Source organism: Carassius carassius, chromosome 42, assembly GCF_963082965.1.
Source record: "Carassius carassius chromosome 42, fCarCar2.1, whole genome shotgun sequence".
Taxonomy (NCBI): Eukaryota; Metazoa; Chordata; class Actinopteri; order Cypriniformes; family Cyprinidae; genus Carassius; species Carassius carassius.
The window spans coordinates 15,949,870-15,975,524 of record NC_081796.1 but is presented as its reverse complement, the minus strand read 5'-3'; the positions used below and the strand labels follow the sequence as shown (position 1 = coordinate 15,975,524).

At 38.5% G+C, this 25,655-nt stretch overlaps 1 protein-coding gene across 2 annotated transcripts in view; it reads right to left on the bottom strand.

Moving 5' to 3' along the window:
* LOC132123818 (phosphatidylinositol 3,4,5-trisphosphate-dependent Rac exchanger 2 protein-like) overlaps positions 1–25,655 on the bottom strand; it is a 141,764-nt gene that overhangs the window by 99,356 nt on the left and 16,753 nt on the right. For both annotated transcript variants that reach the window (XM_059534496.1, XM_059534497.1), the window contains exons 2-6: positions 7,053–7,124; positions 5,491–5,613; positions 4,949–5,053; positions 3,582–3,683; positions 1,918–2,079 (exon numbers count right to left, since the gene is read on the bottom strand). In XM_059534496.1, coding sequence (XP_059390479.1) covers positions 1,918–2,079; positions 3,582–3,683; positions 4,949–5,053; positions 5,491–5,613; positions 7,053–7,124 — 564 coding nt within the window. The remainder of the gene's footprint in view (positions 1–1,917; positions 2,080–3,581; positions 3,684–4,948; positions 5,054–5,490; positions 5,614–7,052; positions 7,125–25,655) is intronic.

Genomic DNA, 25,655 nt, shown 5'->3' with positions numbered 1-25,655 from the left:
TGATAGTAATATTGGGATATATTAAAATTTGAATTTTATTTAAATATATTTTAAAATCTTATTTATTCCTATAATGTCAAATCTGAAATGGTAACACATTTTCTTTTATTCTTTGATTAGAAAGTTCAAAAGAAAAGCATTTATTTGAAATAGAAGTCTTTTGTAACCAAGATTTTTAACTGAAACGTTGCAGTCTATCACTCTTATAATGTTTATGGAAGGGAATCAGGGCTAAAACATACAATAAAAAATTAAAAAATTAAAAACATACATGCATCCTCCCGCTCTCTCTCGTGAAGCCAACAAGGAAGTGACTAAAACAGCAATTCATCGACTGGCCGCTTGAGGCTGGCTGCAAAAGGAAGTCAGTCCTATAGACTCCCCATGTTAAAATGCCCAACTTTACAGCAGAATTAAAACATGTTAACAGCCTGGTTCAATAAATGATTTTGGTCTATATAGCTAATTTTGCCCTTCATGACAACTGTGAATTTTTTTATAACTCATCCGTTTAAATTATATTAAGCCTTAAAGTTCTGCATAATTAAGGGCATGGCCACTTGAGTGACAGGTGGATTGCCGCTGCTGACACTGCCTTCGAAGCTAGGTGGACGTGGCTTCAGCAACCAGCTCCTGCCTTTTGTATATTTTTGATTGTCTGGGAGAGTTGCACGGTCTCCTAACACCAAGAGCCTTATACTACACCTGGCACAATGCGACGCAAGGCGCAGCGCAAGTGTGTTTGCTAGTTTTAGTCCAGCGCCATTCGCATTTTCCTGTCCAGCGCCAAGTCGTTTAATTAGCAAATGCATTTGCGCTTATTTTTGCGCCCATGGGCGTGCTGGTCTAAAAAAGAGGCGTGTTCAGGCGCAGTGTTGGCGCGTTGCTATTTTAAGGAGCTGACAATAGACTGCGCCATAGACCAGCTCAAACCTGGACTAAAGTCTGGCGCAATGTTTTTTCTTTGTTTCTTTGTAGAGCGTGTTAGTACAGGCGGGTCCGCAACGCGCGTACACACTGCTTATTAAACACAGGGACGCACAGCAGCATATAAACATGGCAAATATTAAAATCAAAGGATTGCAATGCATAAGAATTTTGTGTAGGCTAATTAAATATATATATATATATATATATATATATATATATATATATATATATATATATATATATATATATATATATATATATATATATATATATATATATATAAATGCCTACATGTCATCGCATGTATCAGAGTTAGGCTATCTATGTTTCATCTCGGAGACGCGTTCTGTCTTTGCGCTTGCCAAATTCCGCTGTGTAAATAGCAAACCCATCATGGCACGAGCGCAACTGGCTCTTAAAGGGAATGGAAGATGAGACTCTGATTGGTTTATTGCACGTTACGCCCAAAAAACACCCATTATTCATTAAGAGAATAGGGACAACCCGTTTAGACCATGCGCCCGGATGCGCCAACCATTTTTCCGTCGTTAAAATAGCAAAAGTGGATTTGGACACGCCCTGAGTGCACCTGCGCAGTGCGCTTTACACTTTGCATTTAGATCGTTAAAATAGGGCCCCAACCCTGGTCACTTCCTTTTTCCAACTACGGACGTTACAACATCTCTTCAACAAGCCACATGATTTTACAATGTTGAAAACAGTTGCAATCCTTGATATTCTTGCCAAATAAAAGTATTAAAATTATTAAGATATCTTCTTGTCCGTAACACAAACTTTGCAGGATGAGTTGCACACCAAACCCTAATAGAGAAGAGTAAACAAACCATAATAGATAAGAGTTAAATGTTTTTTTTGTTTTTCAAATCATTACGTTTGCTGTAGTAAGTACCACTAATAGTTTAGAATCAGTGGAGTTCAAATGAAGATTCCCATCATGATAAGTGTGTGGTTTTTTTTTGTGTTTACCTCCCAGCCCTCAATATGAGACTGCCACTCTTCCAGCACCTCCAGTTTCTCCATCTGCCTTTTGGCCTCATTGATATTGGAGCAAACAGCTTTCATCACCTGCAGCGACTCCTGCACCATCAAGTAGTCGTTGTGTTTCTTTGGGGTTCCTTTCAACAGCTCCTAAACATCCACGGAGAAAAAAAAACAACAAGCATTACATGAAAAGAAAGTGGTATAATTGCAACAAAGCACGATCGCATCGTGAATAAGTACGAAGTGAACTTAACTTAACTTAACAGCTACCAAAGCTGGAGGCTATGTTTTTTGAAGTATAATGGCTAAAACTGTGTTTGTAGTATGTTCAGTGTTCTTGCTACTGCAAGACGGGGTGTGTTGAGGAAGATGCTAATCTCTAAACCAAGTCTAAACACAAGTGTTCTGCCTAATCAGTTTAATTCTGGCGCTCACATTTACATGTCTAAGATATCTGAGCAACCACAGATGCCTATCGCTGGTACTTAGTGAGAGGGGCCGCGGCGACTCCGACTGTGAGAAGCTCAGTGAATATGTCAGAAATTATGGTCATATAATAATAATAATTCATTATATTTATATAGTGCTTTTCTAGGCATTCAAAGCGCTTACATAGTCAGGGGGTATCTCCTCATCCACCACCAGTGTGCAGCATCCACCTGGATGATGCGACGGCAGCCATAGTGCGCCAGAACACCCACCACACACCAGCTTACTGGTGGAGAGGAGACAGATGAAGCCAATCAGCAGATATGGGGATTGTTAGGAGGCCATGATGGTCAGAGGCAAATGGGCGAATTTAGCCAGAATGCCGAGGTCACACCTCTACTCTTTTCGAAAGACTTGCTGGGATTTTTTATGACCACAGAGAGTCAGGACCTCGGTTTAACGTCTCACGGTGCTTGTTGACAGTATAGTGTCCCCATCACTACACTGGGGCGCTAGGACCCACACAGACCACAGGGTGAGCACCCCCTGCTGGCCTCACTAGCACCTCTTCCAGCAGCAACCTAGTTTTCTCAGGAGGTCTCCCATCCAGGTACTGACCAGCTCAGCCCTGCTTAGCTTCAGTGGGAAACCGGTCTTGGGCTCCAGGGTGATATGGCTGCCGGCTAAATATTACATGAACTAGCTCTTGTGGGTGTTTACAGTAAATGGTTTAAAAATCAATGTTTTGGGTTCAAGAACAGCCACGAAACATTAGCTATGAGTCTGGCAATAGATGAAAGTCAGAGTGTAAATAATGACTTGTAAAATTCTTGTTGATTTTCCATGTAAATGAACAAAATAATTGCAACACTCTGACCTTTCACTTTTTTAATTTTTTTGAGCTGTGAGGGTGAAAGCTGACAAAGCTTATATTATATAAAATAAAAAATGAAAAGTATATTAAATTGCAATACATTGATTAGAATACCAAATATGAATATCTCTTTATTAATTATTTGTTTTATAGGTTTATATGTAATGATTAAATATTTTCTAAATCATTTGAAAACAAATATTTTTTAAAATACGCTTAAAATATGTATATATATATAAATGATTATGTATTCCAGATTATTTCCAGGAATTATCGTTCATGAAAAATTATGAGGTCATGTTATAATGTAGTTTGATATGTCTATAATTGCATAATTTGTACTTACTCTCAGGAGTAATGGGTATTTACAGATCCTCTGGATGGGTGCAACCAGGTAGACTTCTAAAGGAACCTCTGTGTTCTTCCTGCCGCCCAGCAACATGCAGTTCTCAAGAGACAGACAAGCAAAAGAAGTCAGAAAATGACAGAAATTTCCCTGTGCAGTCTTTAATAACACTCTATACTTGGATTTGAGTCTCAGAGGGATGACATGTTTCCAACCAAGGTCATGGCTATAAAATTGGCATTAAATCAAATTCAATTACAGCTGTATAGCCACCACAGAATGAATTCAAAGACTTAGGAAGCAATAAATCTAAGAGCGCTCACAATCCTACCATATAAGTTACCAACATCACACTTTCAAGAACACAAGTGATTATGTTTCTGTTCTTATATTAACATTTCTTAATTTTCAAAAATACCACAAACAAACATTAAGAGCATAAAGAGCTTTTAATAAAACATATTAATGTCTAACATATTCCCCTAATAAAAGCAAAAAAATCTATTACTGGGAAGAGACAGTAATAGATCAATTAATGGCACTGGAATAAATGTTAAAAAATACAAGCTTTGAAATTTCTAAAGTAAATCCACAAAATAAAGCATAAAAAATGTGAGCGTGCAGCTTGTCTTTTAATGTATGGAAGTATTTTAGTGTTATAGAGGGGTCAGCGCTTGTTTGCATTACATTACAAAAGACAGAGTGTTGAAGGACACTCCTGTCAGCTCAGCCAGAGGAAATGTATTTGTGACGGTCTCTCCAAGGAGCTCCCATGTATCACAGGAGGTCATAAGATATAATATTACAAACACATGCCACCGGAGCCTCAGTGTTAGACCTGACCTTGGCCCGGTCCTGCCCATTAACAATGCCTATTAATGAGCTCTCTGTCCAGAGACAGGACTAAGGAAATGTGTCCAACAAAAACATCTTTATTCATGTGTTTTAATACAAATGAAGGGTAAACAATACAATTATTACAAATGAATATAAAATAATTAAACAAACAAAATAAACTAAACAAAAAAAAAAACTTAAAGCACTACAATCAAGTACTGCAAAAACCGGTGCAGCAGTTAGAGTGCCATTTATTTTGTAAAGAAAAGTAAAATAAAATAAAATTGAAAGATTTCAAGCAGATAATAACCTGATCATGTGTAAGAACACAGTAACACTCTTGACTCTGAAACATGCAGAGCATATATTTATTTAATTAAATCACAGCCTTTGCAATCTGATTATCACTGATTATCACAGCAAAACTAACTTAACTACTTTAAAAATGACTGTAATAGTATGGCAACTAGTATACATGGATATTGTAATTCCCACAAAAATTATATACAGTGCGGCAACAAGTGTCTTACCAGCAGAAGTGTGCGTACTGTCCTGATCTTATTGAGCTCCAGCAGAAGCCTCTGGGCTTTCTCATGATTCCCACAGTACTCGTCGTAAATCTGAAACCTTCCTCTCTGAGGAAAACACAGACACAAAGCCACAGCCAGTCACATACAGGCCAGTATCTGAGATTACACTCTTCATGCCCTTCAGCGTCTCTGAGGTTTTATCCAGAGGCAGAAGGAAGATTGGCAGATTAAATGCTAGCATAACAAAGCATCGTCATTCAAAGCACCCATGCAGTGTTCTACCCTCAAAAAAATAAATTGATAAATATATATATGTATATATATAGCCCCTGCTGGGAAACTTAGCGAGCCTGAGGTACTGTACTTTCCCACCCTGACCTGTTTTGGATCCTGATTTTGGAGTGGTTTTGGTCACTTTTCAGCCTGTCATGCTGGGAGTCCAGCTTAAGCCAACTAAGACCATCTTAAACCGATAAGGTTTGTTTTAACAAGGATGTGTGTAATACAGTGAGAATAAGAGAGCATGGCAGACAGAGACTTACAAAGTGCAGGAAGCAGCGGCCCACTTCATGATAGGGATTTGGGTCGGGCTGCAGAAGCTCTTCGACCATGGACAAGAAGTCCCTGTGCACAGACAGGATCTCTTCCAGGTTAGAAAACAGCACCTGTGGGGCGAACGCATGAAAAGATTGCCTTTCTGACTGTGGGGCATTGGCTGGATCTGGAAAACTAATAATACACTGCAAAAACTGAAGATGAAAACTGAAGATGTCTGGAAGTGACTGTAACTTTAAATAAATATAACACAAAACTTAAGACAATTATCAAGACATTTATTTTGATATTTTATCCCTTATAGAATCACATTCAGACATTTTAAAGGTCTCTTAGGTGTCCCAAAACCTTTGGGACCACTCTATATGAAGACAAGGAAGCTGTGTGCTAGTCTAGATATTCAATAGCTCTGACCTCTGAATGACCTTTGGAGAGCGAGAATCTGGCACAAATGTCCTCAAACTCGAATGTTCAGACATGATCTAAAACATGCAAAACCGCAGTCTGAGTTTGTTTACACTCACTGTTCTGTCCCACTGAGAATGCGTTGAGTTTACAGCCATTCACCTACCTTTAAAGAAATAGTTCACATATTGCAAATTATAAATACACAAATTTTGTAAATTTGCTCCCTCTCATGTCTGGCATGTCGTGATTCATCAGAAGAGAACCAATTATGTTTGATGTCACTGATGTTAAGTAAACAACTTAAATATTGGTCTGTTTCTCACACAAATGTATTGTTAAAAGGCTTACAATATAGCGAACAAGTCTTATGCAATGTTATTTTAGTATAATTTATAGGATATCATAATTTTTGTTAATATGTAAAACTAGATTATTTATTTTTATATTTTCAATATTTATTTATATTTTTAAGTTTTAGTAATTATGTGTTTCTCATTTTAATTAGGTTTTTTTCTATTTAAATGTTATTTTTATTTCAGTTTGAGTAATTTAATTACTTAAACTTTCAGTTACATTGAAAAAAATGGTGAAGGATTTAGTTCTAACCTATTTTTACTCAGGAATTGCTAGTTCATTTTATAAATAATCGCAAACAGCAAGCAACATACTGAATTTAACAGAATTTTTAAGAAGAGACTGAAACAGTATTTATAAAATGTAATCTGGTAATCTTTATTTTTTAATTTTATTTAACTTTATTTTTCTTAAAATTGCCAAGGCAATATTTGTACGTTTCAGGTTTAAGTTCTAATCTAACATTTGTATTTAATTGTAGCTATATTTCAATTACTGGAAAGTATTTTTTTATAATAACAATACTGGTCTTATGGACCATATTAATGATGCTTTTTGTCATTTTTTTAAGCTAATTTATTTTCACTGCATGGAAAAGAGCAGCCTGGGCATTTTATTAAACATCTCCTTTTGAGTTTTATGGAAGAAAAAAACTAATGCTGGTTTTGAATGGCATTAAGGTGTTTAAATGACTATTTACATTTTTTATGAACTATTCCTTTAACAAATATTATTTTTTTAGGCTTGAATGTAAACCCCTAAAACCAATAGTGTGTCTTAAACTCACCTTGACAGTTTCCTCTGTGATATTCTTATCAATTTTAGACACAGCATACTGATTGAGGCGATGAAGAAGTACCTGATGGGGACACAGGAAAGAGGAGAATATAAACAGTCAGCAAATAACCCACAAACTTTCTCCCTCTTGCACACGATCATCCGTAGAGGCCACAATACTGGGGGTCTGACAAAACAGGACTTGAAATAAAAACATAGTATGGATATCGTAAATCTCAAGCACTGAGGTTGATGAATAGCTGCGTCCACAAGTCTCTTTGCATGAAATTTGAGTAAACACATAAATCCTATCACATGGTAAGATCTCTTTTTGGAGCAGAGAATGATGAAAGGGGGAATCATTTCAATATAAGCTAAACTATGCACATCTTATCTGAATCACTGTGTCACACTTTTTGAGGTGCTTCTATTATAAAACAGCCTGAGATAATTGGGCTGTCATGTCTGGATTATAAACATCTCAAAGCTAGATAAATAAAAGCGTGGTATCTTAGTTGCGGTTGTACATCTTGTTTATTTGTTAATATGAGCGAGGAAAAGGCTATCAGAAGCTCATTTCTGAAATTTTTGATTTGTTAAATATGCATGCTAAATACATGGTACATGTTCAAACAAAGACTGAAAGAATGTCTTGGGTTACGTATATGACTATGGTTTCCCGAGAGGGAACAAGACGCTGTGTCCTCTAGCGGACACTTGGGGGACTGCTGCCAGCAGGACTGGTGTGAAAAAGCACGTGTGAAAAAACTCTAATCCTATTGGCCCACGTACCCAGTGATGTCATAGGCAAATGGCCGGAAGTAAAAGAAGGCACCTACAGAACACGTCACCAACTTAGTTGTCTGAAGGAGACGTGAAACAGTGAGGGGACATAGCATCTCCTCTTGGGGAACAAAATGCCAACTATGCCATGCCACATCCCTGTCCATCTGGTGAAAGAGCACCAAGGAAGTGATAGACATACATCTAACCTTTCCTCAGAAAGAGGCCAAGCCACTGACACCCCTGGCCGCTCACATTGCTTGGCAGTACTGGGGAACCCAGTTTCAGATGAAAGACGGACATCCACAACAAGCTAAGAACCCAGCTACCCTCAGATAGCTATATTATGTGAGCAACACTTTAGCCTGATAATACAAGGACCACAGAAACACTAGCAGGGGGATAGCACAGTCTAGATAGGGTCTCCAGGGGACCACTAAAAACTAGTAAGGGGAGTTTTGAAGATTACCAAGGCCACAGAGAGAGGGTTGTCTAAGGGGAGCAGTGGTGGAAAGGGTACAGAAAAAATATACTGAAGTAAAAGTACCATTACACTCCAAAAAAGTAGTGTGAATAGAGTAAAAAGTACTTGTCGGAAAAAGAAAAAACTACATGAGTAAGAGTCAAAGAGTAGCTTATTTAAAAGTACTCATAAGTTGTGAGTAGTGAGTACTGAGCTGTCAATTCTACCCACAAAGAAACCAATCAGATGTGCCATGTGAATAATGATGTGATTATTTCAGATTTATGTGAGTTATATCAGATATCAGTTAGAACCTATTGACCTGTGCCATCTAGAGTTTCACGACAGAGCTTGCTATATATTGTCAAAATGCTGAAAATATTGAGATTTCATCCCAGCACTACATGGTACAGTTCCATCATGTTGTTTTGGACATATACCATGGTAGAACTATGGAATTGCTTTGTATAAATCACGTACAATCTACAGTTGTTGTTGTTGTTGTTGACTTCTTATATGGATGAAGAAATTCAAGAAGGTCTATTTCTCTTAAAAAAAAAAAAGGTCACTACAAAACTACAATTTACTGACAGTACAGAAAACGAGGCATTTCCTGTTAGTACATCAGTCTAAATGGCTCAGCTCGTACTCTCTGTTGAGTGAGTGGGTCTATAACACTAGGCCAAATAACCAAAGAGAGGCTCTCCACTGGCAAGATAACCATATGCAAACTGAATGTGCTGATTACAAGGCCAAGAACTAACCACTTATATATTTCATCAACTAAAATTAAACAGTTCCAGAACACTCTCCAAATGAAAATCTAAATGAAAGGGCGAATACGGAAGGAGGTAATGAAACCCGTCTCTTGATTGCAGCTCAGCTGCGCAGCTGAAGCCTCGGTGCTGATTATGTTTCTGTAGCTGTGCTCCACAGCTACACCGGCTGATTAGCAAGTCTAATGAACATACATGTGGAGTGTCAGCGAACGGCACCTTGCATTGGCTTGACAGGGCTGCTGGTTTGCGCTTAACAACATGTAACTTCAGTTTACATTTGCATACAATTTCATGTCATCTGAGCTTTAGAACAAGATCTGTCCCACTGCGATGAGGTTCTGCAGCTTTTAAAGAGATAGCTCACACAAAACTGAAAATTCTGTCATTAATTACCCATAAGACCCATAAGACCTGTCATTAATTACCCATAAGACCCATAAGACCTCTGTTCATCTTCGGAACACAAATTAAGATATTTTTGAGGAAATCCAAGAGCTTTCTCACCCTGCAAACCACGTTCAAGGCCCAAAAAGGTAGTAAGGAGTCGGACATTAGTAAAACAGTCCATGTGACATCAGTGGTTCAACCTTAATTATATGAAGCCCCGGGAATACTTTTGTGTGCAAAGAAAACAAAAATAACGATTTTATTCAACATTTTCTTCTCTTTCATGTCAGTCTTCGTCATATGCTCACATGGTAGTAAAATTATCTTTGTTTTCTGAAGATGAACGAAGGTCTTACGGTTTGGAATGACATAAGGGTGGGTAAATAATGACAGAATTTTCATTTTTGGATGAACTATCACTTTAACCTTTTTTTTAGTCTTACATTTCAGTCCTATCCCAAATTCCACAGAGAATACTAGTCTCATTAGATTTTGTCAAGATTAAAAACTGCTTGCAATAGAGATTTAAGGGATAGTTGACCCAAAAATCTCAGGTACACAATATATGATTTTTTAAAGAATGTAGGTGACCAAACTGTTTCAGGTCCCACTGACTTCTGTAGTCTTTGTCATTATTATGGAAGCCAATGTGACTCCACAGAAAAAATATAAGTTATAAGCCATATAGGTTTGAATCAACATGAGGGTGAGTAAATTAAAACTGAATTTTAATTTTGGTCAACTATTCCTTTAAAGAAGTAATAGTTTTTTTGTTTTTGTTTTTTGTCTACAGCCAGTAAAAAAAAAAACTGATTCTTGGGTCACTAAGGAACATCAGGATGGAAAGGTGGATGTGATCCAAGAAGACTGCCGGAAAAAACAACTTGTCCGTTTCAAAGAACACCTCACAAGTATGCAGTCCAAAACACTTCCAAACTCATGGATGTGAACCATATGCAGACAAACCAAAATTCACCTGCTGGCCACTGTCTCATCTTCTTCAGCTTCAGACGGAAGCTTGCTGCAGTAAATCCAGCCTTTATTAGACAGCCAGATGACCGAATATGACAGAGCTCTGAAAATCTTTTGCACCGAGCCATGAAGTCATACTCATACTAATATCTTCACCAGGAGCAGAAAAAGCCAGCATGGTTTCATTTAACATCTTACAGAAAAATATTCAGACTGAATGTATTTATTTCTTTCCAAAAAATCAGACTGACCCTTAACTTTTGAACGTTGTATGAATATTTAATTTATGTATGAACAATTCTTGAAATTCCTTTTATTTACTGCCTCCAGGAAGCAATAAATGTAAAGTGGCATGTGTATGTTTGTATGTGTTTAAATATGTTTACACATTATCCTGCTAAGCAGATATGCCAGCCGTCAAACTCCTACACAGTGGCTTGGGCTCATGCTCTGTTTACATCTCATGTGTATACATGTGTGTTTTGAAAATTACACAGTGCTAGTCTTCACTGTATAACTTTGCAGTGACAGTTAGACAGGCATTACCAGTTTCCTTATGTCAGGCCATAGCTTTAACAGGCCACACTACTTATGGTTATGTACAACCCGAATTCCGGAAAAGTTGGGACGTTTTTTAAATTTTAATAAAATGAAAACTAAAATACTTTCAAATCACATGAGCCAATATTTTATTCACAATAGAACATAGATAACATAGCAAATGTTTAAACTGAGAAAGTTTACAATTTTATGCACAAAATGAGCTCATTTCAATTTTGATTTCTGCTACAGGTCTCAAAATAGTTGGGACGGGGCATGTTTACCATGGTGTAGCATCTCCTTTTCTTTTCAAAACAGTTTGAAGACGTCTGGGCATTGAGGCTATGAGTTGCTGGAGTTTTGCTTTTGGAATTTGGTCCCATTCTTGCCTTATATAGATTTCCAGCTGCTGAAGAGTTCGTGGTCGTCTTTGACGTATTTTTCGTTTAATGATGCGCCAAATGTTCTCTATAGGTGAAAGATCTGGACTGCAGGCAGGCCAGGTTAGCACCTGGACTCTTCTACGACGAAGCCATGCTGTTGTTATAGCTGCAGTATGTGGTTTTGCATTGTCCTGCTGAAATAAACAAGGCCTTCCCTGAAATAGACATTGTTTGGAGGGAAGCATATGTTGCTCTAAAACCTTTATATACCTTTCAGCATTCACAGAGCCTTCCAAAACATGCAAGCTGCCCATACCGTATGCACTTATGCACCCCATACCATCAGAGATGCTGGCTTTTGAACTGAACGCTGATAACATGCTGGAAGGTCTCCCTCCTCTTTAGCCCGGAGGACACGGCGTCCGTGATTTCCAACAAGAATGTCAAATTTGGACTCGTCTGACCATAAAACACTATTCCACTTTGAAATAGTCCATTTTAAATGAGCCTTGGCCCACAGGACACGACGGCGCTTCTGGACCATCTTCACATATGGCTTCCTTTTTGCATGATAGAGCTTTAGTTGGCATCTGCTGATGGTACGGCGGATTGTGTTTACCGACAGTGGTTTCTGAAAGTATTCCTGAGCCCATTTAGTAATGTCATTGACACAATCATGCCGATGAGTGATGCAGTGTCGTCTGAGAGCCCAAAGACCACGGGCATCCAATAAAGGTCTCCGGCCTTGTCCCTTACGCACAGAGATTTTTCCAGTTTCTCTGAATCTTTTGATGATGTTATGCACTGTAGATGATGAGATTTGCAAAGCCTTTGCAATTTGACGTTGAGGAACATTGTTTTTAAAGTTTTCCACAATTTTTTTACGCAGTCTTTCACAGATTGGAGAGCCTCTGCCCATCTTTACTTCTGAGAGACTCTGTTTCTCTAAGACAAAGCTTTTATAGCTAATCATGTTACAGACCTGATATCAATTAACTTAATTAATCACTAGATGTTCTCCCAGCTGAATCTTTTCAAAACTGCTTGCTTTTTTAGCCATTTGTTGCCCCCGTGCCAACTTTTTTGAGACCTGTAGCAGGCATTAAATTTTAAATGAGCTAATTAAGTGGATAAAAGTGTAAAATTTCTCAGTTTAAACATTTGCTACGTTATCTATGTTCTATTGTGAATAAAATATTGGCTCATGTGATTTGAAATTCCTTTAGTTTTCATTTTATTAAAATTTAAAAAACGTCCCAACTTTTCCGGAATTCGGGTTGTAATACTAAATTGCAGCATCTCATCCATACCTCAAATGTTATGCCGTAGAATGTAGTCATGAAAGATATCTGTTATCTTTGTTATCTTTCTCTGCAACAGCACAAGACAAATAGAGAGATCCAACCCAAGCCCATTCAAAATGAAATAATACAAGTGAATAATACAAGACTAGGGATGCACTAATATTACAATTATGGCCAATAAAAATAATCTGATAATTATTTTCATGTTATTGCCAATAACCAACATTACATTTCTATACTATTTTATCACATTATAAATGCACAGTTTAAAATAAAGTTACATTTTGCTAATGAATTATACTGTAACTAATATATATATATATATATATATATATATATATATAAGAGAATCTAAATGTAAAAATAATATGATTTAAAAAAAAAATTTCATTTATTTTTATTATTATTATTAACACTAATTATTTAGCAATCTTGTAAACCTATAGGTAAAATGATCATACACATAAATATCTAACATTTGCCTATATATATATATATATATATATATATATATATATAAACAGAGGTAGCTAAGGGTAACAGAATGGAAATACAGCATGACATTTATGGTCAATGACAGGTAACGTATACTTTTCATGCCGGCTGAAATGCAGACACTCTCCATTCAGATTTCAAAATATAATTCTGTGAATGGCTTCTTTGTTCAGTGATGATCCAGTGATTCTCTGTTTTGTGGTAATTGGGTCAGGCTTTAATTCAGTCTGTGAAAGAAAACATTCAGAGCCTGTTGGATCCACCAAGACTACAGTTGTCAAGTCTGAGCAGTTTTTTGGAAGAAGAAAAAAAGGATAAAGATATTCATAATTATTAATAAACTTATTCACATGTTAGTTGTAAAACAAATTGCAACATAGTCAAGACAGGTTATTAATTTGGTTATCCCATCTCCTTCACTAAGTCAAGAGGTCAAGGGTTAACTAGTTAGCATGAACTATTCAACCCCTGCTGGCAGATGATCTTTTTAACTATGAATACTTATACTAATAATAATAATAATTAGTAGTAGTAGTATAAACAATTATTGAAAATTAAATATTTTAAAGCATTTTTATTATAAAAAAATATATATATATATATATGTATATATGTGCATTTTTTTGTATTTGTTCATTGTTAAAGGAGAAATGAACTCTCCCACAGTCATTAATTTTTCTTTTCTTCCAGACAGATGATGAACCAAAGTCTGGGACCACCCTCCACCTTCACATACCCACACCAGGGCGTCTGAGGAAATAGCCTGTGCTTTTCTTCCTGTGGAGGAAAAACTCAATTTACCAGGGCCTATTTCTGCACAACATCAACAAAGCCTGCATGCCATGAGGCTTTGTGACAGTGTGAGACTTTATACCAAATTCGGAGAAAGACAGCACAAGCAACAAAACACTTTTCATGTAGGATTCAAAGACGAGCATAAAACACGCCTGTGTTTTATGGTTTCTAATAACACCATCAGGATCTGCAGACATCCACAGGAAACGCTTACTATAAATACATGCTCTGATAGATAACATGCTGTTTTGGGACATGCTAAAAACCCATGGACTTTGTTATTATTAACAAAGACAAGGCAGTTTTTCGATATTTTTTTTGTCTACAAACGCCCACCTGTCTACAGGCATGTAACCACTTTTTCATGTGTATTAAACCTCAGATGGTCAGACAGCATAAAGCACTATAAACCCTGCAGAGGAAACTTCCATATGCTTGGTTTTTGGATGCTGGATATAACAGATTTGGAAAAGAATTCATTCCAATCACTGAGAATCTAGAATCAATTCCAAAGTTTGGAATCAATTCCATCAAAGGGAACTGAGTTGTTTTTCAATTTAAAAGAGATAAATCTGATTACACTGTTCAAGCTGTATGTTTTTAATCAACTAAAAAAAAACTGGCTCATAAAAGCAATTTGTTGGTGAATTGGACAACAACGCTGTCCGATTCACAAACATATATGTTTTTTAAGCCACTAAAATTAACCAGTTCATAGAAGTCATTGTTTATTAATCAGATTACACAGATCATGCTATACATATTTGATTGCAAAAAAACTACATTGACTACATTGGTCACACTGTATGTTTTTGATTAATAGAAAAGAAGTTCATAGGAGTTATTTGTTTATAAATCAGACTCAACTGGTCACACTGTATGCTTTTGATTCATTAAAAATAACAAGTTTATAGGAGTGTTTTCTTTGTGAATCGGACTAAACTGGTCATGCTGTATGTTTTTAAGTCACGAAAAGGAACCAGTTCATAAGAGTTATTTGTGAAACCAACTACACAATACAGATTGCAAACCCACATTCAGAATATAGGAGTTGATTTAAAAAAATAATAATACACACAACTGCTGAAAATGTGAGAGAACAAGATTTTAAGAATCATTATCAGCATTGTACGAATATTAAGAATGTTATTAATCAAAAAATCTATCATCCAAGTTAACCTAGCAAGGCTTATTAACTACCTTAACCAGCTAAAAATCAATCCTAGCTTCTCCAGCCAATTTTGCAGTTGAACAGCCAGGCTCTGCTGGTCCACTAGCTAAACCAGAACAAAACAGGAGTGGCTCTTCTTGTTGGTCTTTTCTTGTATTTGAGAAAAATTTGCATGTGACCTCCATATTTTTAAACCTACTACAACTCATGAGAATGATATGAGGAGCGATGGTTTGAGGGCCGTGATTGTGTCATATTAGCTCCCATGACAAATTGTCCAAGTGTCTCAGTGGCATTCAAATGTACAGTGTAATAGCATTTCAGTGTCTCTTATTATTATGTTCATAACAGCCAATTCAGTGTCACTTCATGTCCATTTCAAAGCTAATTGTTATGCATCAAAGGATCAAAATCCCATTACAGACTGGCATTGGAATGCCCATGACTAAGCTGAATTTTAAATTGTGCATTTTAAGCTCAGTCAGCATGTGTGGCACATATGACTGTGCTATTGATTTGAGTTCTGTCTTGGGTTATTCAATAAAGCCAATTTTTACTGAATCTGATGCAATTGGGGATCTTGGAACCTCAAACTTGGTCGCAATTGGATGCTGTCAGTGGAGGGAAAGAGAAAGCAACTTTGTATTTTCTTTTGGAGATAAAGACAGCTTGAATGTCAATGAAAAGGGCTGACCAAAAGTGCCCCCTCCAAGTGCTTTGGGATCAATGCCATCTTTGTGTATGAATGAACAGTGGCCCTCACTAACCCCTTCAGCATGCCAGCCACTCCGCTGGAGGCCGGGACTAGCTAGCAGAGCACAAGAGACAGGGAAGATGGCACCAGCGGAGCCACAAAGGACAATCCTGCAAAGGTTTGAGGTGAATCAGACTTTGGAAGGCATCGTGGAGTCTGTCAATGAATACGAATTGGGGCTTAGCTTTAAAAACTGTACTTGCGCTTTTCGGTTCCCAGGCGCTAGCCTTTAACTGACCTGTACGATGAAATATTGCTCGCTCAATTTGTCTCCTGGATTGGACTGTTGATTATTTGTGGATTGAGTAACAAATCAGAGACAAAGAAGCACCGCAGGCAGCACTGGCAAAGATTTGACAATATCTTCAAGCCTGTTTCAAGCATTAGGTCTCAAAATAAGACCTTATACATGTATCTTCACAGAGCCCAGAAAAAAAATAAGTATTGCAGTTCCCACACAATTATTATGCAGCTCAACTGTTTTCAATATGAGAAATGTTTCTTGGGCACTAAATCAGCATAATGAAAGATCATGTGCCACTGAAGATTGGAAAAAAATGGCTGCTGAAAATCACTGGAATAAATTACATTTTAAAATATATTAAAATTGTTATTTTAAATTATAATAATTTCACAATTTTGCTGCTTTTACTGTATTTTAATATATATGTGTAAAGTATGAGCAGAAGAGGTAAGCATGAGAGACTTCTTTCAAAACTTAAAAAATCATACAAAAACATGTTTATTATTTATATTTATTTTATATATTCAGATTTTCATCTGTTTCTTTAATTAGCATGTTGATGACACCTCTTTATAAACTTGTCTGATGAAGGCTGGGTGAATCCAAAACCAGCCTAATTATACATACGTTCAAACTCAACTAGTCTGTAATATTATCACGATTACGTTTAGTTCCTGTCATGTCTGTTATGAGCTCTCATTAGTCACCATGGTTTCTGATTAGTTAATCCTTGTCCAGCTGTTCCTGCTTAGTTCTCTCATTTACCATGTGTGTACTTATAGGCCTGATTTTGTTCTATCCATTCGTTATTAGCTTATGTTATGTGTTGTACCATATCAGTATTCTCAGTAAAGTCTGTTTGGAATTATGCATCTTTGTTTGCTGTCCTACTTCCTCGATGACCCATGACAGAATAACCGACTTCAAAAAAAAGATGGACTCATCAGCATTACGTCTCCTCCTCAGACCAGAAAGTCAAAGGTGGCTGGAGTATTTGGGCTGGATGCCCCAGAACGGCTGCCTCTCTCTCACAGTCAGCAAGCCTGAGACACCAACAGGGCTCATCCAAGAACCGAGTCCACCAAAGCCGCGGACATGAACCTCATAGATCTGTGGTCTGCAGATCCAGTTCCCACTCAAGTACCCACCCTCAAACCTTCGTCTTCTTCACCGGTCCCGTCTGGATTGTTAGAGGTTCCGGTTCCATCTGGAGATCTTCCTCCTCCGATGTCCCTGTCAGATTTCCTGGTCCCATCTCCTCCGCTGGTTACAGCCAGTCCCCTAGATTAATCTGCCCCACTGGTGTCATCCAGCTCCTTGGCTCTGCCTCTGCCGCTAGCTCTGTGCAGCTCCTCAGCCTCGCCCCAGGCTTTCCCTCCACCAGCTCGGTATTGCACCGAGTCCCGGGCTGCACTTCAGCCTTCCAAGCCTTCCAAGTCTCCACCTAGGCGACCCCGCTCTGGCTCTGCATTCCTTCGGCTCCACCGAGGCCATAGGACTCCTCTGGGCTCCCTCGTACATCTGGACAAACCTCAGTCAGTCGTGCCTCAACCATCCACACCTTTGGCTTCACCGGGCTTCTCCCTTCCTCTGGTTTCCTCGCCATCCTCACTCGCTTCATTGTTGCCATAGTCAGCCGAATCTCCAGTTCTGCTTCAGTCACGCAAACCAGATGCCCCACCTTGGGCTTGAGCCTTCGATGTCGCCCTGGTCTGTCAGCCTCTTTGCTCCGATGGCTCCTCCATATACCCTGGTTCCGCCACTGTGGATCGGCTTCTGAGGGTCACCCAGTACTACAGCCAAAGCTTCTCTCTGGTTCCTCCCACCTTCGGCTCCACCATGGTGTTAGTCTCCTCCAAATTCTCCAGGTTCCAGTGCTTCACCAGCACCACGTCCTCCACCTAAGCCTCCACCCTCTTTCCTCTTTTCTGTCATCTACTGTTGTGGCTTGAGGTCACGCCTTCCAAGAGGGGGAGCTAATGTCATGATTACGTTCAGTTCCTGTCATGTCTGTTATGAGCTCTCATTTTTACCATGGTTTCTGATTAGTTTATCCTTGTCCAGCTGTTCCTGCTATTGCTGGGTACACACCAAAAGATTTTTTACATCTTAAAAGATTTTCAAAATGTGATAGACCACAAACATGAGGATAAAAAAATCCTAGATTTAACCGTTTTGCTCCTATAGTGTGTATTGTGCCATGATGTGACAAAGACAGCACACACCAACAGATTTTATACCAGAGTCTCGACTATGAACACAGGAAATCTCGCAAAATCTCGGTAGACTTCAGAATAAGCATGGCGGAAGATATGCAGAAAGAAATTGCAATGATAGTGTTTGGAAAGATTTTCCCAGAAAATTCACGGGAAAAAAAGAAAAGAGTTTGGGTGAAGTTGTGGAGACGGCAGGAACATGGTCTGTACAAGTTACAGAGTGAGCTAGAGATGAGCAATGGTCATGACTGCTTCCGTCTTCCATCATCTCTCTTTCTAATTGGATATTGTTTCGTTTCACATGATTATCTCCAGAGCGTGCATGCATTTGTCCTCGGGGCTCCCCCCACACATCAGGATTTCTGATCGTAAATATTAAACATGTTGAATATTTATGATTCATGGTCGGGCGGCTCCGACGTTCTTCCGATCAGGTTCGGACACTCTTAACACACCTCACACCAAGGGAAAATCTGATAAGATAATCTGTAGAACCATCAAGATAATCGGGACATAGCTAGGATTGTTGGAAGGGGGGAAATCGGCCCAAAATCAGCCCGATTATCTTTTGGTGTGTACCCAGCATTTGTTCCCTCATTTACCGTGTGTACTTGTAGGCCTGATTCTGTTCTATCATTCGTCAATTAGCTTATGTTATGTGTTGTGCCATATCAATATTCTCAGTAAAATCAGTTTAGAATTATGGATCTTCGTTTGCTGTCCTCATTCTTCATTGACCTGTGACAAATATTTAGTTTTTCTTAAAACACTGTCATCAACATGTATGTAGAAATGAAAATCTTCTGGCTGGCATTTGGAATATTTTTCTAAACAATGGATTGCAAACTTGTGGCACAATTTGCATTATGCTAAACAAAACACCAGCTGTTACACCTGATGTCTTCATCCAAACGCATGCTGAAGGAAAAGGAACAAATACACACTCAGTGTTGGGGAGTAACTAGTTACATGTAACGGCGTTACGTAATTTAATTACAAAATTATTGTAACTGTAATTAGTTACAGTTACTACGAAAAAATGAGTAATTAAATTACAGTTACTTATGAAATTTTTAACGATTACAAAGGGGATTACATTTGAATATTTACACACATACAGATTTAACTGATTTTTTCCCCAAATTGCACTGACTATTCTGAGACATACGCCCTAATAATTTCCGGGATGCGGAAATACAGTCTGGTTCGTAGAATCCAGCGGACGGAATATGCCACATTTTGGATGACTAAATCAAAAGTAGGTCAGTACACTTGAATCAAAACATGACATCGACTAATGTCTGTGAATATTAAAGCCCCAGAAATGCAATATATGACTTGCACATTCTGCGTGTCTGTGGAAATCAGGCGCGGGCTGGACACCGGGAAAACCGGGACAATTCTTTCCGGTGGCCTGGCAGCCGATTTTGCCCCACTATTTAATATCATTATTGTATAATTGCCTGCCGAATGTACCAAAGCAATCATCTGCGAATCCGCCATTTGATAATTCAATCTCTAATAAATCATGAAGTGTTAGTCATGACTCGCGCGCTCTCCGCGCCTCCGCGCCTCCGCCAAACGGTTTGGATCAGACTCCGAGTAATCAATGCGAGAGAGAGAGAGAGAGAGAGAGAGAGAGAGAGAGAGAGAGAATAGAGTGGACTGCTGGAGCAGAGAAGCAGAACTACTGTTCAGGGTTTCAGGTCAGTTTCATCTGTAAAGATGCTTTTTTGTCTTTGTTTTTTATTTATTTAATCAAGCAGCAGCATGTTGCTTATCAGTCATCACTCAAAATACTATATAAAGGACATCATTATTATCTGTTGTAATGTTACAGTAGTAATTTAGCTGAAAAAAAATTCGATTTTCTTTTATAGGTTTAGGGGGAGCTACGACAGACAACAACACAACCCTTACGAAAATTAACATTTGAATATTTAACTATAAATCCAGAGAAAATGGTTACTATTGTTTAACTGTGGTAACCAAAAATGTAAAATTATTTTACAAATGTATTTATTTAAAAATAAATACAAATCCATTTGCACAAAAACAAAACAAGGTTATTTTACTTTTATATAGGCTAATAAAAGCATGGTTAATTTTTGTAAGGGAAAAACATGACTCGTGTACAGTATAAGGATTTTTCTATAAAGATATTGTGGTATAGAGTATTGTATTGTAAAGTATAGTTTTGTTCAATCTTGAGTATTAAAGTCATGAGAGAGATGGATAACAGGGCAAAATAAAGAGACTGAAGAGAAAAATGGAAGTGAAGGTGCTGTTCAGGAGAGAACTTTTAATTATTTAGCATGTCCCCGAATTAAAGATTTAAACCTTTTTTTATGTCAGGTCCATACAAAAAATAGTTTTATCCATGAATTTGTTTGTATGAGTTTGAATTTTCCAGTCTGAATTTTTTCCCAGTCCGCCCCTCCTGTAAATTAATGGCAAAGACATGGTTTCATTTACTACACATAGGCCTACTGAAGCTCGCAGTGTTTTCAACCTCTGCCATCTCAATATAGGAGTACACGAGCACATAAACATAATTTCTAGAACTGCTCTGTCACTTCATGTGCATTTTACTTATTTTGAGAAAACTATCATCATATACAAAGAGACAGCAGTTAAAAAAAAAAAAAAAATGTTTCAGGAGTTTTTTACACAGAATACGTCACATGCTTATTAGATAACTGTATTTAAGTTGATGTATATGCTTTTATTTATTATTCTTTAATTTTCACCAATTTAGAAAAGTAATCAAAAAGTACTCAAAAGTAATTAGTTACATTACTTTAATAAAGTAATTGAAAAAGTTACACTACTATTACATTTTAAACAGGGTAACTTGTAATCTGTAACCTATTACATTTCCAAAGTAACCTTCCCAACACTGTACACACTTAACTGCTATGTCATGATGACGGACTTGAAATGAAGGTCTCTGACTAATAAAATGATCAAGTTACCAGTAATGACTCAGAAACCAGGAAAATACAAACACATAATATGCGTCACAGAAACATTGCTCTAATTCAATGTGGATTTGCTGGACATTTCATACAGACCGAATCGTAAATGTGAGCAATAAGAAAGTAGGCGGTCTTGGCTATTTTGTAAATAACAAATTGTGCATCGCAAGACATACTGCTGTCAATCCAGACCTGTGGCGTGAACATACAGCTGCTGAGCCCTTGTTGAAATCGAATGAAATTTTATTTTTACAGACAGTACACCTCATTTGTGCTAAGATTTTAAAAGCTATGGACAGTCACGCAGCCTACCAATAAAATCAGGACAAGCAGCAGTACGGTTATGAGTTATATTTTTTTCTGTTTTGCACTTGAATTTTCTCCGTTGGGGTCCCGACATTTTAAGAAGTTCTAAGAACTGAGAAGGCTGAGAAGGATTTAGACTGTCTAAATTGGGCTGTCACTACAATAATGTAAATATCTTCTACTATTCTACTATGCCTCGAGATCAACATATAAAATGACTGAAAGTGTCTTAAATGTAGAGCTCAGAAAACAGAAATAAATAAAAAGAGAAATAAAACAACAAAAGTTTGTTTTCAGATAGCACCGTTTGAAGTCAGCATGAAATTGTATTTGTTTTCTCTGTAAATGTGCATTAAAAAGAAACTGAAGAGAGAATATAAAAATGCTAGCATAAAAACCTTTTCATTAGTTCACAGTACATTACCTTGCCATTTATAATGTTCATATTAAATTTAATCTGAAAAACAAAATAATTAAAATAATTTTAAAATACTTTTACTATAAAACACACAAAAAAAGTTTTTAACGTAAAAATTTATTATAGAATTTATTTTAAAAAACCTTTTAACCTTCTGTTCCCGAGTCTGTGTCACAGAAGATTGGACCAAAACCGAGAATGACCTGGGCTGAATACCTCTATGGAATCTGGCAGGAGGGAAGACCTTTTTGGAGGAGTATGTGGAGGACTTCTTGAGCTTGATACCTCTGTTGAGTCGGCGCGAATCCACGCTTAATTCATGCTTCTGGATGAATGAATATTGTTTGACTCCTTAAGATTGCTGCAGTTTATGTTCTCAATTTAAATGGTTCCAAGTTCTTCATAGATGTGGAGGATCCTTATCCTCCCATTCGGAAACATGTGGGTGCTCCAGCTCCCCATAAGCCAGCTCCCTCCACATACCACTCCAAAGAGCCCACTCCCTCCTTTACTTCAGCCCCTTTTGAGACCTCCAGATCTCCTCCCTGACCCTAAGCCCTGTATCCCCTGTGAATCCACTGGTTCCACCCAGCATAGAATCTCCTGTGCTTCTGCTGGTTCCGCCCAGCATAAAATCCCGTTATGCCCAGAAGAGGCCCAATAGCTGCTGCCAATGCACTCACCCCGACCCGGATTAGGAAAAGCCCATATTCAACCCTCATCCTCGCTCCCGATCCCCCGACGAGCCCAGGGAGGGCTCCTAAACCCCAGAGCTCGCTCCTGTGTTGGTTCAAGGCCCCATGTCCTGCCCCGTAAGTTTTCCCAGGTTTTTTTTTGGGGGGGGGGGATGGGGCAGTAGAGATCCAGCCATGGAGGCCGAGGTGGGGGTTGGAGCCACGGACTCTGAGGCAGATCCGCCGTGGCCTCCTGAGTCTCCAGATCCGCCATGGTCGTCCCAGTCTCCAGATCTGCCCTGGAGGTCCTCTAATCCACCCCCCCCCCCATTTTATTATAAAGCATCTATCACCAGCATCTGATCTCACTCACCACCAAAAAAGCACACCTCCCTTTAATTTGTCCGATCTCGTAGCTGCACAGCGGAAATCTCCCTGTTCCAAGTTACCTACACTGACTCCTCTAACTTGCCTCTATCTACCTCTTTGTTAGCATGAACCTCCTAGACTCCTGTGTTTCTCCGGCGTTCTTCCAGTGTGTCTCCAGAGGGTTTTTTTACCTTCCAAGTCCTCTCTTATGTCTCTCCTGAGATGTGTGCAACAATTCCTCCATCCCTGTCACCCCACTGTTTGCACTGAGAAAACCAATCTTATAACAGCCATCGATACCGTACATACATGTGTTTGTGTATATATTTATATTAGTGGTGGGCCGTTATCGGCGTTAACGTGCTGCGTTAACGTGAGACTCGGGCGATAAAAAAAATATCGCTGTTAATCTATTCTCAAAGTTGGGTTGAGAGCTGGGTCTATACTAAGCAAGCTATGATGACTTTCACCTTGATATTTTAGCGCGGATGTATACCTAACCGAATCTGTAGGGGGCGAGAACGAGTCTTTAAACCTACTGTGAAATTACCATATCAAACGTGACGTGCTAACACAGTGCGCACGCAGAGAGAGAGCCGCGTATCACGGACAGCGACACTGAAAAGAGCTCTCTTCTGCGAAGTTTGAATAAACAAAAAGATGTAAAAGAGCTCAATTCAGCACCGCGGTCTTCTGTTGTTCAGGGCTCACGCAGAGAAAGGCGTCTCAAAACACTTGAACACCGAATCAGCTTCTTTTTGCTCTTGTGCCGACAAATACATACAAAATATGTCAAAATACCTGCCTTAGAAAGTATGCTCAAAAAAACTGTCAGTTATTTCTTAAGTAAAAGTAAACAGTTGAGGAAAAAAATGGGATGTGTATTATATTGGATGCGTTTATCGTCTCTTAAAGTGACCGCGCCTAATTTAACTACTGGCTGCTGTAATGTTAATCCAAGAAAATGAAAGAAAATCACTCACTGCTCTTGACTGAATTACTTTGTAGTTTTAACAAGAATTAATGCACAGCCAAACCAAAATTATGCAGACACCAGATATAATTTTTGAAATATTTGACTAGTAGGTACAGGACACTATAATACATTTATTTAAGTGAGTATAGCAAAATTAAGTGAACTGTGACATATTATACCCAAAGAATCTTCATACAGTGAAATACTAGTAAAATTGTTAAAAAAATTGTATATCAAAAATTATTCAGCACCTTATGAAGCACCATGTATTGCTTATATTTTTTTCTGAATTGCTAATGCAACCTTTTCACACCACAGTCTGAACAAAATTAAGCATTGCTTGGTAATTGTTCAACAAAGTATTAATGGTAGTTTAAATATTGTCATAATAACAGTTGGCTGTAGTTTTGGTTAATTGTAATCCATTACATACATTTCTATCAAAGTTATGACATTATCAAGACAAATTTGTTCTGACACAGTTTAACTCTAAGTTCTTGTCATATTTTACAACCATTTTACAAGTGATTGCAAATAAACTGTGATAATGTGAGAAATGTTGAAGGTGTCTGAATAAATTTTGGTTTGATTGTATATTTCATTTTTACATTGAAGACTATCCAGTGCTATTTTACATTTATTTATTCAGTTTCTGTACCTTGACACCTACAAACTTGAAAAAGTAAACGATCGATCACCTGGAACGCACTGACGGACTGCATGTCACGGTTGGTAAACCGTGATCTCAGGGTTTTGCACTATGTGGGTGAAGTTTGTGTGTTACGCGTCGGCACTGATTAGTTTGTGGGCGTCTCCGCTAATTGTCATCAGCAACAGCTGTCACTCATTCCTATATATTGGCTTGTCTGGCGTCTTGTGTTTGTGAGAGCGTTGTTTCATGTACTTGACTTATGTTTGCTTTCTTGTGTGTTTCTGCGTTGGATGTCTGTGTCTCCCCGGGAAACCCTGTCTACTCTCCGTACATCACCAACAAGCAACATCCCTTACCTTCGGCTCGCTTCCCCGCAGTTCCTGTGTCACCCTCTCCTGCTGCCAACTCATCTCCGCCATCCGGATCCTTCACTCACCTGCACCATCCTGGACTGTGTATTCCTTTCAGCGTCATCTTTGTGTCTTATTGTTGTCCTGTATCATTGTCCTCATTAAACTGTGTTAACTCGCACTTGCTTCCTGCCACTCCATTCACCCCATCGTTACAGAACGCTCTCACCCAACATGGAAGCAGCGAGCACCACTTCATTCTCAGAATTCATCCACCACAGCGCCAACCGCATGGATCAGCAGCAGGAGAGCATTGTGAACATCGGACATGCGATCCAAGCACTGGTGACACAGGTGTCCGAGCTCACCCAGCAGATCCATCAGCTCACCTCTCCCGCTGTGCCCACCGCACCGCCTGCACCACCCGTGCCCCGGGAGGTCTCCTAGGACCACTTCTGGCCAGAGCCGGTTGCGTTTGCGCTTACTCTGCTCTCTGGCAGGGCCGCCTTATGGGGGACAGCGGTGTGGGAGAATCGACATCCTTGTTGCACCTCGTTCCACTTCCTCTCCGAAGAAATGAAAAGAGTGTTCGATCGAGCCGCGG